This window comes from Miscanthus floridulus, chromosome 5, assembly GCF_019320115.1.
Source record: "Miscanthus floridulus cultivar M001 chromosome 5, ASM1932011v1, whole genome shotgun sequence".
NCBI lineage: Eukaryota > Viridiplantae > Streptophyta > Magnoliopsida > Poales > Poaceae > Miscanthus > Miscanthus floridulus.
Window position 1 is genome coordinate 132534013 of NC_089584.1, and position 13148 is coordinate 132547160.

Sequence of the window (13148 nt, forward strand, 5' to 3'; positions counted from 1 at the left end):
AATGACTTCTTTGTTGGAGCAAAGGGCTCAGATCAGTATCTCAATGTAACTCCTACTATTCTTACCTCAGTTTTTTTAACCTGGGCCAAAGATTTAGTTGGAAATATCATCAGAGACTATATCTACTTATCATGGCGCAGATTTAAGTGGATACATCATCTCGAGAGAACTCTAGATCACGGCTCACAGTCTTACACCAAATTTGTAGGCGTGGCAAAGCCACGCACATGTTTCTTGCACGTAGGGAAAAGTACAAAGGGGAGGCGTTACGGAGAGGGGGACAAGAGGGTGCAATCTGGATGCTGACCTCGGCTCTACTGCCTGTCGTCGAACTGTTCCACTATCGTGAGCTCTTGCGACGCATTTTCGTCAGACCCTGCTGACACGTAGGAGTACGTAGGTGCTGCTGGACCCTTTGAGAACGAGAGCAGGGGACCCCCAAGAGGAGCATGTGTTTACATAAATATCCATTGTTTGCATTAGTAACTCAGGGGTACATAACAACGTGATGTGTTTGATGAAATGATGAACGATCCGCTTCTATATGTGAATGTTTATTTTTTTTATTCAAAAGGTTCTAGCATGAAGTTTTTGTCTGTTTTTTTTTAAGAGAAGAACAGTTAGTAGGTTTCATTCTTTGTTACTTTGTGGAGCTGGAGAAATCGTGATGCCCCGAAAAGGGAGAAGCTGGAGAAGTCTAGAAGTTCATGACCATTTTTGGCTCTTGATTCACCGAAAAGAAATGCAGATCGCCAAATCCATTTGCCCTAAAAAAAGTGTCGATTGGTTTGGCAGTGCTGCCTGATTGCCTGAACTGGCTTACAAACTCGACTAAGGCTAAATTTCTGATAAGATAAGAAAGGGCCCATGACCGAGCACCTCTTTCGATTAGAGGTCTGGCCCATATGGAGAATATGGGCTACTAGTGTGGCCCATAAGGCCCTTCGGCCCTGGTGAGCAACATGCTTTACCGCAGCACAGAGAGAGGTCCGGCGGGCGCCGCAAAACGCAAGCACATTCCGTTGCCGAAGCCAGTGCGATTGTGCGACCCAGCGGTCGATTCGTTGGGTAGCTAGGGTTTAGAGGTTTCTGGGCGCGGAGCGGCAGGAGGGTAGGCGGTGAACGAGGCGGCGGCGATGGCGGCGGCGGAGGAGGAGATCGCGGTGAAGGAGCCGCTGGATCTGATACGGCTCAGCCTCGACGAGCGCATCTACGTCAAGCTCCGATCGGACCGCGAGCTCCGCGGCAAGCTCCATGTAATTAACCTGTCTTCTTCTCTTTGGACCTTTTGCTTTATTTTGTTCTGTGCTTGTGGTTAGTTTGGTGTAGAGAAGATTAGGCTCGTTGTAGCGTCGGCCTGGTGCGTCCGTCTGCCGTGAGTACGGAACTACGGATTTAAGGGAACGATGTATTATGGCCTTGATGATGAGCTTTTATGCTGCTAATTCGTCATTGTTCTGTAATTAAATTGTATATTCACTTCATGTTACGCTAAATCTGTTAAAACTAAATGTGGTGGTTTCACATAATGCAACAATTTTGACGAAAACTGGACCACAGGAGGTTTAATATGTTACTGTGTGATAGTAACATCCATGACTTTGAAACCATCGATATGGGTTGATATATTGATAACAGAGGCTACAGACATTTTTGTGTAAGAGCTAACACGGGATGAGTGGGTGTGGAATGAGTAGAAGGTCCTTGAGGCCTAAGCTAGAATTGTTCCCTCTGTTTAGAAGGTCATTTGAATGCTCAAACAGTTTTTCTGCCTCTGCTGCAAGCTGTTTTCTGAACTTTGTAAGTCGGGCTTCGCTGTTTGAGACTCTGTTTCCATTCACGATGAAGGGAACTGGGGCATTAGTCCTTTATTAACTCAGCAACACAGCTGTGGAATGTGTAGAAGATCCTCGATGCATATGCAATGAATTTGTTCCCTAAAGTCATCTTAGTGCTCAAACAATTTTTCTGCCCCAGCTGTACACCGTTTTCTGAATTGTCATTTCGGCTTAGCTGTCTGAGATTATTTCATTTGTGATGAAGGTAACTGGGGCATCAATCCTTTTATTCTAAACATAAATATCTTGATAACATAACTTGTGGATCATTTTATCATGTGACATGGTATATAGATGGCACATAACAGATTAGCAGTAGCATTCCTGGTTTATGTGACTGTCATTTAAGAATGCTTCTGCAATATACTGAGCTTATTCTAATCTGTTTGGAATCTCATGATGAATAACAATTATAGATGCTGGACATTTTGTATTTTTATGATCCCCTTTCATGGCTTGCATTTATTGTCTTATGATTTGTTTTAAATCTTTCTGTTGCATGCCCTGCTGTGGCTTGCTTTCAGTTGCATTTTCATGATTCTCCTATCTTTCTTATGAGTTTGTCAGTTCTTTTTTTGTCTGTTGAGATTTATCTTGTATTATGTTTGGCATGCTGGGGTAATTGTTGGTTGTTGCTGACATGTTCTTTCCCCTCTTTTATGCAGGCGTATGATCAACATTTAAACATGATACTTGGAGATGTGGAAGAGGTTGTGACAACTGTTGAGATAGATGATGAAACATATGAAGAAATTGTGCGCGTAAGTTCATTTGCTTTTCTCCCCTAATTCTTGATAAATGTTCAGTAAGTCAATTAGTCAAAAACTATTGGATGCCAGGTTATCATTTTCATTGTCCTTCAGACTTTGATTGGTTATGTTAGAATGTTAGATATTCATCAAGGATAGTGGCCATTAAGAACCTTTCAAAAAAGAAAAGAAAAGATAGGGCCATTAAGTAGACCTCAAATAATGAGTTAACGACTGAGGTGTATAGTGCATGCTATTACATCCTTAAACTCATTTCTTTGTGGAGTTTTAATGTGTTTATAGTGAGATGGGCATCCATTAAAGACATTAGAGCGTAAAGCTATCTGAGACTTTTAGGCTGCTTAGACTATGGTTCTGACTCTGATATAAGACAGTGTGATTCCATACTCTGAAATGACTTATTACCTACTCTTAATCTTTGAAATGTGTATTATGATATACACTAACTATTTGCTGGATATTCTTTGCAGGCCACAAAACGCACTATCCCCTTCCTTTTTGTCCGAGGTGATGGTGTCATATTGGTTTCTCCACCCCTTCGAACGGCATGAAGTTTGAAGTTAGGTCGTGCTGGTTGTCAAACTTTGACCGGTGTATTTGGCCACTTGATGGCGTTGCATGGAGTGTATGCTATAGGCCTAGCTGCTACATTTTTCTGATGGGCTGTAGGTTTAACATGTGATACAATCGTGTAAACAACTGCTTGTGCTTGGATTATCTGTCGAATATCTTGTGGTGGTTCTCAGTCTCAGCTAAAGTTAAATCCTTGCTTGAAGTAATTTATTCCGCGTCCCAAGTATACTTGTTGCAGATATTTGTACTGCAAGTAACACATCATTTTCTTTCTGAGTATGAAAATTTTACTGTTCATGCTAGAAAATACTGTTTATGCTTCCACTGGAAAGCCAAGCTTCCAGACCGTCCTGTTTTTTTGCGAGGCTACCTTTGTTTCTTGCCATCCTGGACAGGAACACTTCTGTACTTTGATGCAACAACGGACAGGAGCATTGACCATGGAACTCTTAACAAAAAGAGAAATGCCTGACCTTGACTGATACCTTATCTAGTGTCAGGAAGGACGTTAGGGTCTGTTTTGTTTGGATCTCTCTTTTATCTTCAATTGAAATAGCTACAGAACGTTTCTCTATTTCCACTCATTTATAGAAAAACTAAAAGAAGGGCAGACCTGGTATAGTGGTAAGAGCTGTCTCACTAAGTCACCAGATCGTGGGTTCGAAGTAGCCTTCCCCAGACCTTACTCATGTTGGAGTCTCTAGCACCGGGTCTGTCGTTTTTTTTATATAGAAAAACTAAAAGCTAAAAATCAAAAGTAGGATGCAAGCTAAATCAGTGGAACATTTCTCTATTTCCACTCATTTATAGAAAAACTAAAAGAAGGACAGATCTAGAGCAGTGGTGAGAGCTATCTTACTAAGTTACCAGATCGTGGGTTCAAAGTAGCCTTCCCCAAACCTCACTCGTGTTCCCAAACCTCACTCATGTTGGAGCCTATAGCACTGGGTCTATCATTTTTTTGTAGAAAAAACTAAAAGCTAAAAATAAAAAATAGGGTCCAACGTGCTCTGGAAATTATACTACGCAAAAGTAGCTTTTGGTTCCCGTTTAATTGCCTTTCCGCTTTTTGGCAAAAGAAGTATTGTAGAAGTTCAACCAAATACAATCTTAATTAAAATTAAAATTTTAATAGCAAAGACGTGGTTGAAACGGGAATTGTGAAAATCCTGAAACTCGAAACGTCAGCTAGTTTGACTTCTTATATTCGAGTGTTTCGAATTCATAAAAATTTGCCAACGAAATCTTCCAATTATTCGATTCCCGAGCCACTAGGGCTCTTGGAGGAACAACAGAATCCGGTAGCTCTGTGCTCAGCAATAATTTCTCGAGACCGAAGAAGGGGGCCTGGCTACTGCCGCCTGGGCCAAAAGTCGTCTTCTTGCTTGCCAATCCATCGCCCCACCTGAACACACCGGCGAAGAGAAGGCGAAGAAGCGATGGGCGTCACCAAGGAGGACGTCGAGGCGGCCATCACCTCCGCTCTCAGCCCTTCCAATCTCGTAAGCCTCTCGTTGCTCTAAACCCCTCCTGCTAATCCATCGATCTCCATCATAAACCCTAACCGCACCGCCCCCGTGCCTCTGCAGGTGGTGACCGACACATCCGGAGGGTAAGCTCGCTCGCTCCCAATGCCTAAACTTATTTTTAATTAGCGTCTTCAGTTGTTGACTGACCAACAAAGAGCGGATCTTTGTTGCGTTGTTGATTGATTCGTCGGTGCGAAGGTGTGGTGCGAGCTACGAGATCGAGGTGGTCTCGGAGAAGTTCGAGGGGAAGCGGCTGCTGGAGAGGCACCGGATGGTGAACACCGCGCTGGCGTCTCACATGGCGGAGATCCACGCCGTCTCCATCAAGAAGGCGCTCACCCCGGCTCAGGCCCAGCCCCAGCCCCAGCCGGAGCCCGCCGCCGATAAGCCCCAGGCTTAAGTGCTTAATTAACACCCCCAAAACTGTTTGATCACATATGCTGATGCATTATTAGTCCCTGAGTCAAGCTATGCATAACGCATCTGTGTAATATGTGGTCTCTGCTACACTGACTATCTGCTTGAATAATGTGGCGGATGCAATTGCTAAATTGCAGGATGTTATCCTTGACTGATTAGAAACTTCTGCACTATGCATTTAACTTCTCACTTCTGTGTTGTTCTGGGTGCTTCTGCCCTGATCGTTTGCTTGAGACTGTGTTGCAGCACTGTTATTCCGCGAGGGTGTTTTTTCAGTCCTCGAATTGTGATATTTGACTGTGTGCTATGTCTTTCCTTGCTTGTAGGGATAAGGGGTTTATTCTTTAACCTTGTAATGACTGCATCTTGTTTACATAACATTTTCTTTTCCTGATTGATGATGCCACAATCAAGATGAATGGCTCCGTTCTCTTCGCTGAAAAAAAGCCGAAACACTATTCCGGCTGATTTGTTGTGAGAGAAAAACGCTGTTCTGACTGAAAAAACAAGCTGAAAAAGACGGATTATAAGAGAAGCGAACATGGCCAATGTGTTTTCCTTGCTGATATAAAACTGGATACAAGTATTTGGTGCTGGAACTGCAATAGTTTACAGTTTAAGCTGCGAAAATAATTTATACAAGCTTGATGATGCCACAATCTTGTTTGTACTTTGTAGCATTGCATTGAATTATAGTGCCTGATGATATTCTTTTTGTGCATATGGGGGTGCTGGGGTTCTCGTGAAGTAACCGGATAGTGGTGTTGGAGTTTCTTTTTGTCATAAACATTCCAATGTGTTTGACGTTTGCATGGAGCCATGGACACATGAACAGCAGCACATTGATTGTGGCACCATAGCTCACTTCTATTTGCAAGTGTTGCTATCATGTCTTAATACACACAGTTATTTCTGAAGGCAATAGAAATATTTGCAAGTGTTGCTATCATGTCTTAATACACATGAACAGCATGGCTTTCCTCTATTGATATGATATACTTGCGGACCATAACTTTGGAGACAGAGGACCTTCTGAGCTGACTACTTCCGCCTATGGTCCCTAACTACTGACAGTGGTTTCTGGGCTGACGATCTGGAGGAAGACATGATCATTTGGACTCTGGAACCTTCAGGTGAATAGACGGCAAAATCAGCTTATGCAGTACAGTTTGGTGGCCAACATCGATCAGATTTTCTGGGTACGATTTGGAAACCGTGGGCTCCGGTACGCTGCAAGATCTTCGTGTGGCTACTGCTGCAGAACAGAGTTTGGACATCGGGCTGTTTGCCTGTTTGTTGATCAGAGAATGGGTGGATGACTACTCAAGATCTTCTTGTGGCTACTGCTGCAGAACAGAGTTTGGACATGGGGCTGTTTGCCTGTTTGTTGATCAGGGAATGGGTGGATGACTACTTCTTCCCTCTGTGAAAGAAACTTAGAAACGGCATGCCACCTCATCTTGGAATGCCCCTTCTCCGAAGTGTTTGGAGCAGCTCACCGAAGCTGAACCCTGAGTTGTGATGCCTACAACATAACCTGCAGTTCTGGTTTACAGACAAGGTAAGGAATGGAAGCAAGGTGGCTCACTCCCTAACTATTCTAGTCATCTGAACCTTGTGGATACAGAGGAACGAGAGAATTTTCCAGCGCCAAGGAATAGTCAGTGGACTCGATCTTCTTTGAAATACTTGGTGAAGCATTCTTGTGGGGAGCTAAAGATCTCAAACTTCTGGTGGTAGATATACATAGAGCGAATAATCTCTATATCTGCTTTCCTACACCATACTGGCAGTCTGCGTACACTACTCTCTTCTCTATCTACTACTAAAAAGAGCCAAATGTCATCGTCACCGCTAAACTAATCGCCCCCCCTCGCGTTAAACGCCACGCTAATCATCCCCGCCCCACGCTACTCCGACGCCCGCGCTCACCCCCCCTACGTGAATGGGAAAAAAAATACAACAACCGCCCGCACGCGCAGTGCGCACGTCAGCCTCTCTTCCCATCTCCATGGCCGCCGGCATTTCTCCTCACCTCCGCTCTCATTCCACGCCTCGCCTGCTGCGCCAACCTCCCCCAACTTCAATCCAGAATAGGGATCGAGATGGCCAAGCTTTTCTGCTACCTCTACGCCACCGCCATCGCAGAGGCCCTCCTGCCGTCTCCTCCCCCCGCTCTTCCGCCACGGCGCCGCTGAAAGCTCTAGTTTGGTTTTGGTGAATTGATGAAACCCTAAGTGCTAACCTAGTTTATTAAAGTGATTATGAGATAGGTGGCACTACTCCAAGTGATGAAACAATTGTGAAGATCATGATGATGGTGATGCCATGGTGATGATCAAGTGCTTGGACTTGAAAAGAAGAAAGAGAAAAACAAAAGGCTTAAGACAAAGGTATAAATGGTAGGAGTCATTTTTGTTTTGGTGATCGAGACACTTAGTAAGTGTGATCACACTTAGGATCGATAGTCGTACTATTAAGAGGGGTGAAACTCGTATCGAAATGCGGTTATCAAAGTGCCACTAGATGCTCTAACTCATTGCATATGCATTTATGATCTAGTGGAGTGCTAACACCCTTGAAAATGATTGTGAAATATGCTAACACATGTGCACAAGGTGATACACTTGGCGGTTGGCACATTTGAGCAAGGGTGAAGAAGATAGAGTTGAAAATGAGTTAGTCACACTGGTCACGCAGTGACCGGATGCTGGTCTCGGTAGGACCGGCGCGTCCGGTCAGTGGCAGCAGAAAACGTGCAGGCGTCGGTCTTAGACCGGACACTGGCGTTGAAAGTGACTGGATGTAGGCTGGGTGTGTCCGGTGGCACTGGTGTGGCGCGCATAGAAGAGACACTGACTGACCGGACGCTGGATGAGTCCGGTCGAGATTTCTCGTTTCTCGATGCTTACTGGAAACGACCGGACGCTGAGGTCCAGCGTCCGGTCACTTCACCGCAGCGCGTCCGGTCATCACTTGACCGTTGGCATCGAGCACTCAGTATTTAAAGAGACGGGACACGTGGCGTGCATCGCACGACCGGACGCTGGAGCCCTGTGTCCGGTCGATATGACCGGCGCGTCCGGTCACCCCGTGTTGTGCCCAGTGAAGGGGTACAACAGCTCTATTTCGTGGGGGCTTCTATTTAAGCCCCATGGCCGGCTCAAGCTCACTCTCTTGGCCATTTGCATTGATATAGCAACCTTGTGAGCTTATCCAAAGCCCTCCCACTTATCTCCATCATTGATTCAACATCTTTGTGAGATTGGGAGTGAATCCAAGTGCATTGCTTGAGTGTTTGCATCTAGAGGTACTTGGTGTTCGTATTTTGCTGCGGGATTTGCTTGTTACTCTTGGTGGTTGCCGCCACCTAGATGGCTTGGAGCAGTGAGGATCGTCAAGTGGAGGTTGGTGATTGTCTCTGGCTCCGATCGTGGTGATTATGAGGGGTTCTTGACCTTTCCCCGGCGGAGAGCCAAAAGGTACTCTAGTGAATTGCTCGTGGCTTGTGTGATCCTCATCTTGTGTTGGTTGTGCGGCACGCCGGCACCCTATTGAGGGTTTAGCGTGTGATGTTAATTAGCGCGCGAACATCTAAGTGAGTGAATCGCCACAACGAGGACTAGCTTACCGGCAAGCAAGTGAACCTCGGTAAAAATCATTGTCTTCATCATTTGATTCCGAGGTGATTAGTCTTCATTAGTATTCATCCTTGTGATTGATTGGTTCACTCCTCGACACGGCGGTATAACTATCTTGCTCTCTCTCTCTCTCTCTTTATATTATCGCAAACTAGTTATCAAGCTCTTTAGTGTAGCTAGTTGTGAGAGCTTGTTAGTTTGGTTAGTGTGGCTCTTTAGTTAGTATTTGAGAGCACACTAACTTAGTGTAGTGATATAGCTTTTGTGTGGATAGAAACTATATAAACTAGAATTGTGATAGGTGGCTTGCATTCTTAGTAGGCTAGCGCAACACTTGCTTCGCCTCATAATTGTCTAACTGGTTTGCTAAGTGTTGTTGTAGAAATTTTTAATAGGCTATTCACCCCTCTAGCCATTAGGACCTTTCAAGTGGTATCAGAGCCGAGGTCACCGTGATTTGAGGCTTAACAACCTTCGGTGTAAAAATGGCTCAAATCAACAACACCAAGAAGTCACCCTAATTTGATGGCACAAATTATCCATATTGGAAATCAAAGATGACCACACATATCAAGTCAATCAATAGAAGAGTGTGGAAGGTGGTAGAAACAAAAATTGAGATTGATGATCCGAAGAATCCCACCGTGGCCAAAGAAGTGCTTCCCCAAAACAATGACATTGCTCTAAGTGCCATTCATGATGTAATTGATGAGAGAACATTTGAGCAAATCAAGAACATTGAGATGGCTCATGAGGCTTGGAAGAAGTTGGAAGAATCATTTGAGGGCACTCAAGCCGTGAAGGGTGCAAAGGCATACATTCTCAAAGAGAAGTTTGTAAGCTTCAAGATGAAGGAGGATGAGAGTGTGTCGGAGATGTTCCATAGGTTTCAAGTGCTTGTCAATGATCTCAAAGCACTTGGAGATGAGGTGAAGGACAAGGACTTCTCCCACAAGTTTTTGAGATGCTTATCTTCAAGATTTGGCACATTGGTCACTATTCTAGTGAGGAGTGATTTGGACACCATGACACCAAACCAAGTGTTAGGAGATATAATGACCGATGATACATATAGAGATGATGATGAGAAGGAAGAAAAGAAGGACAAGAAAGATGAGAAGAAGGATAAGAAGAAGAAGAGCGTGGCATTCAAGGCCACATCATCCAAGGGCAAGGCAAAGTAAGATACATCAAGTGAAGATGATGGCTCATGGGATGATGATGAGAAGATGGCTCTCTTTGTCAAGAAATTTGACAAGTTCATGATGAAGAAAGGGTACCATGCTAGAAGAAAGAAATATTCATCCAAGAACAAGGAAGAGTCAAGAAGGTGCTTCAAATGTGGAAGCAAAGATCGTCTTGTTGCTCAATGTCCATACAATAGCGACAATGATGATGACAACAAGAAGAACAAGGAGAAGGACAAGAAGGAAAAGAAAGAGAAGAAGGACAAGATGACCTTCAAGAAGAAGAATGGTGGTTCAAATGTGGTCACTTGGGATAATGATGCTTCCTCAAGTGATGATGATGATAGTGATGATGACAAGACCACCAAGAAGAAGCCACTTGCAAGCATTGCAATCAATGAGAAGCCTTCTCTCTTCGACACTCCATCATGCTTCATGGCTAAGGCCACTAAGGTACAAATTTATGATGATGGAAGTGATGAGGAACATGATAATGAAAACAAAAATGAAAGTGATAGTGATGATGATGAACCTACTAAGGATGAACTATTTGACATGCTAGAAGATGCTAAAGAACACTTTGACATCAAAAGAAGGGAATGCAAAAGCTTGCGTAAGGAACTAAAATCACTTAAGCAAGCCTTTGATGAGCTCAATGCATCTCATGAGAGGCTAGAGGAAGCCCATGAGAAGCTTGGCAAGGCTCACAAAAAGCTTGAAAAGGCTCATTCCTCTTTGCTTGATGAGCAAAATAAAAAGAAGCATGTTGAAACTTGCAATATAGGCTTAACTTGTGATATAATTGATGAATCATTATCTATGCCTATCATTGTTGCTCCCACTAACCCTTCTTGTAGTACTTCTACTTCCACCTCATCTAGTAGTGATGGTCCCACTTGTGATGCCTCACTAATGGTTGAGAATGAGAACCTCAAGAAAGAGGTAAATAAGCTCACTCACACCTTAGCTAAGGCCTATGGTGGTGAGGACCGCTTGCTTATGTGCTTGGGTAGCCAAAGAGCTTCTCTCTACAAAAAGGGATTAGGCTATAACCTCAAGAAAGGCAAGGTAGCTTTTGCTCCTCACAAGACTAGTTTTGTGAAGAACAACGGTCGGTTTTGCACTAGTTGCAAGCAAGTTGGTCATGTAGAGCAAAAGTGCATGAATAAGAAGTCACATGCTAATGTATCCTCCATTAAGCTTGATTCTTTCTATATGCTTACAAAGGGTGCAAATGGTGTAAAGGCTAAGTTCATTGGTAAACCATGGATGGGCTCAAAGAAGAAAGCCATTTGGATGCCAAAGAGCTTGGTCACTAACCTTCAAGGATCTAAGCAAGTTTGGGTACCTAAAAAGAATTGATCTTCTTTTGTAGGTCAATTACAAAGACGGAGGAAGGCATTATGTTCTTGATAGTGGGTGCACTCAACACATGACCGGTGATGCAAGAATGTTCAACTCAATCAACACCAATGACAATGATGGTTATGATAATATCACATTTGGTGATAATGGCAAAGGCAAGGTCAAAGGGCTTGGTAAGATTGCAATATCCAATGACATGAGCATATCCAATGTATTGCTAGTAGAGAGCTTGAACTTTAATTTGCTATCTGTGGCTCAATTGTGTGATCTTGGATTCAAATGCATATTTGGGGTAGATGATGTAGAGATCATAAGTGTAGATGGCTCTAACTTGATCTTCAAAGGCTTTAGATATAAAAATCTATACTTGGTTGATTTTAATGCTAGTGAAGCTAAATTATCTATATGTTTGTTCACTAAGTCTAGCATGGGTTGGTTATGGCATAGAAGGCTTAGTCATGTTGGAATAAAATAATTGAATAGATTGGTTAATCATGACTTGGTTAGAGGCTTGAAAGATGTTGTGTTTGAGAAATATAAGCTTTGTAGCTATTGTCAAGCTGACAAACAAGTTGGAAACACCCATCCTAAGAAAAACTTGATGATCACTAGTAAAGCATTTGAGTTATTGCACATGGATTTATTTGGGTCAACACAATACACTAGCATCGGTGGAAATAAATATGGCTTTGTGATAGTGGATGATTACACTAGATACACATGGGTATTCTTTCTAGTGGACAAAAGTGATGTATTTGCAACATTCAAATCATTTGTCAAGGGCATTCACAATAAGTTTGAAACAACCATCAAGAGAGTTAGAAGTGACAATGGTAGTGAATTTAAGAACATTAGAATTAATGAGTTGTGTGATGAATTTGGAATTAGACATTAATTCTTGGCCAAGTATACTCCATAATCAAATGGCCTTGTTGAGAGGAAAAATAGAATACTCATTGATATGACAAGGTCTATGCTTAGTGAGTACAGTGTGAGTCAATCTTTTTGGGCTGAAGCTATCAACACGGCTTGCTATTGTAGCAACCGCCTCTATTATCATCCATTGAAAGAGAAGACACCATATGAACTCTTGAATGGTAGAAAGCCCAACATTACATATTTTCAGGTCTTTGGTTGCAAATGCTATATCTTGAAGAAAGGCACTAGATTGGGCAAGTTTGACAAGAAATATGATGAAGGATTCCTACTTGGTTACTCCACTACAAGCAAAGCATATAGAGTTTGGAATTTGGATAGTGGAACTCTTGAGGAAGTTCATGATGTTGAATTTAATGAACCATGGGTTCACAAGTAGAGAATGAGAACTTAGAAGATGTTAGAGGCATTTAACTTTCAAATGCCATGAAGAACATGGATGTTGGTGAATTGAGGCCTAGGCAAGTGAATGATGATGAAGATGATTAAGTACAAGTGCTCTCTAACTCAAATGTGCAAGATGATACAAATCAAACTAGTAGAAGTGGCTCTCATGAAAATGAACAAGATCAAGTGCCTAGTACATCATCTCAACCCAATGATCAAGCAAGTGCAAGCAATCAAGTTTTAATGCTCCAACCAACAAATATTGTAAGGGATCATCTATTGGACACTATCATTGGTGATATTTCAAGAGGTGTGCAAACTAGATCAAGATTGGCTTTATTTTGTGAGCACTTCTCATTTGTGTCATCCATTGAACCAAAGAAGATAGATGAAGCATTGAAGGATGTTGATTGGGTGAATGCTATGCATGAAGAATTGAATAACTTCACAAGAAATCAAGTATGAGAGTTACTAGAGAGACCAAAGGGACACAATATGATTG

General features: G+C 42.9%; 2 protein-coding genes across 2 annotated transcripts; both read left to right on the forward strand.

The window, feature by feature from the left end:
* Positions 1-1121: 1121 nt before the first annotated feature.
* LOC136450827 (sm-like protein LSM3B) lies at positions 1122-3387 on the forward strand. The gene is made up of 3 exons (XM_066451459.1): positions 1122-1256; positions 2504-2599; positions 3079-3387. The coding sequence occupies exons 1-3, from the start codon at positions 1137-1139 to the stop codon at positions 3157-3159; spliced, it is 297 nt and encodes a 98-aa protein (XP_066307556.1). The 5' UTR covers positions 1122-1136; the 3' UTR covers positions 3160-3387.
* A 1105-nt stretch (positions 3388-4492) lies between these two features.
* On the forward strand, positions 4493-5319 carry LOC136453660 (protein BOLA2-like). Its single transcript, XM_066454223.1, has 3 exons — positions 4493-4683; positions 4771-4793; positions 4909-5319. Exons 1-3 carry the CDS (start codon positions 4621-4623, stop codon positions 5108-5110), a joined length of 288 nt encoding a protein of 95 aa, XP_066310320.1. The 5' UTR covers positions 4493-4620; the 3' UTR covers positions 5111-5319.
* Positions 5320-13148: the final 7829 nt, after the last annotated feature.

Bases quoted from the DNA above. Each gene is read 5' to 3' on its own strand.
- LOC136450827 (XM_066451459.1), top strand. From the start codon at position 1,137: ATGGCGGCGGCGGAGGAGGAGATCGCGGTGAAGGAGCCGCTGGATCTG. The intron at 1,257-2,503 runs GTAATTAACCTG...TCTTTTATGCAG, and splicing joins AGCTCCGCGGCAAGCTCCAT to GCGTATGATCAACATTTAAA. The intron at 2,600-3,078 runs GTAAGTTCATTT...TATTCTTTGCAG, and splicing joins CATATGAAGAAATTGTGCGC to GCCACAAAACGCACTATCCC.
- LOC136453660 (XM_066454223.1), top strand. From the start codon at position 4,621: ATGGGCGTCACCAAGGAGGACGTCGAGGCGGCCATCACCTCCGCTCTC. The intron at 4,684-4,770 runs GTAAGCCTCTCG...GTGCCTCTGCAG, and splicing joins CTCTCAGCCCTTCCAATCTC to GTGGTGACCGACACATCCGG. The intron at 4,794-4,908 runs GTAAGCTCGCTC...GTCGGTGCGAAG, and splicing joins GTGACCGACACATCCGGAGG to GTGTGGTGCGAGCTACGAGA.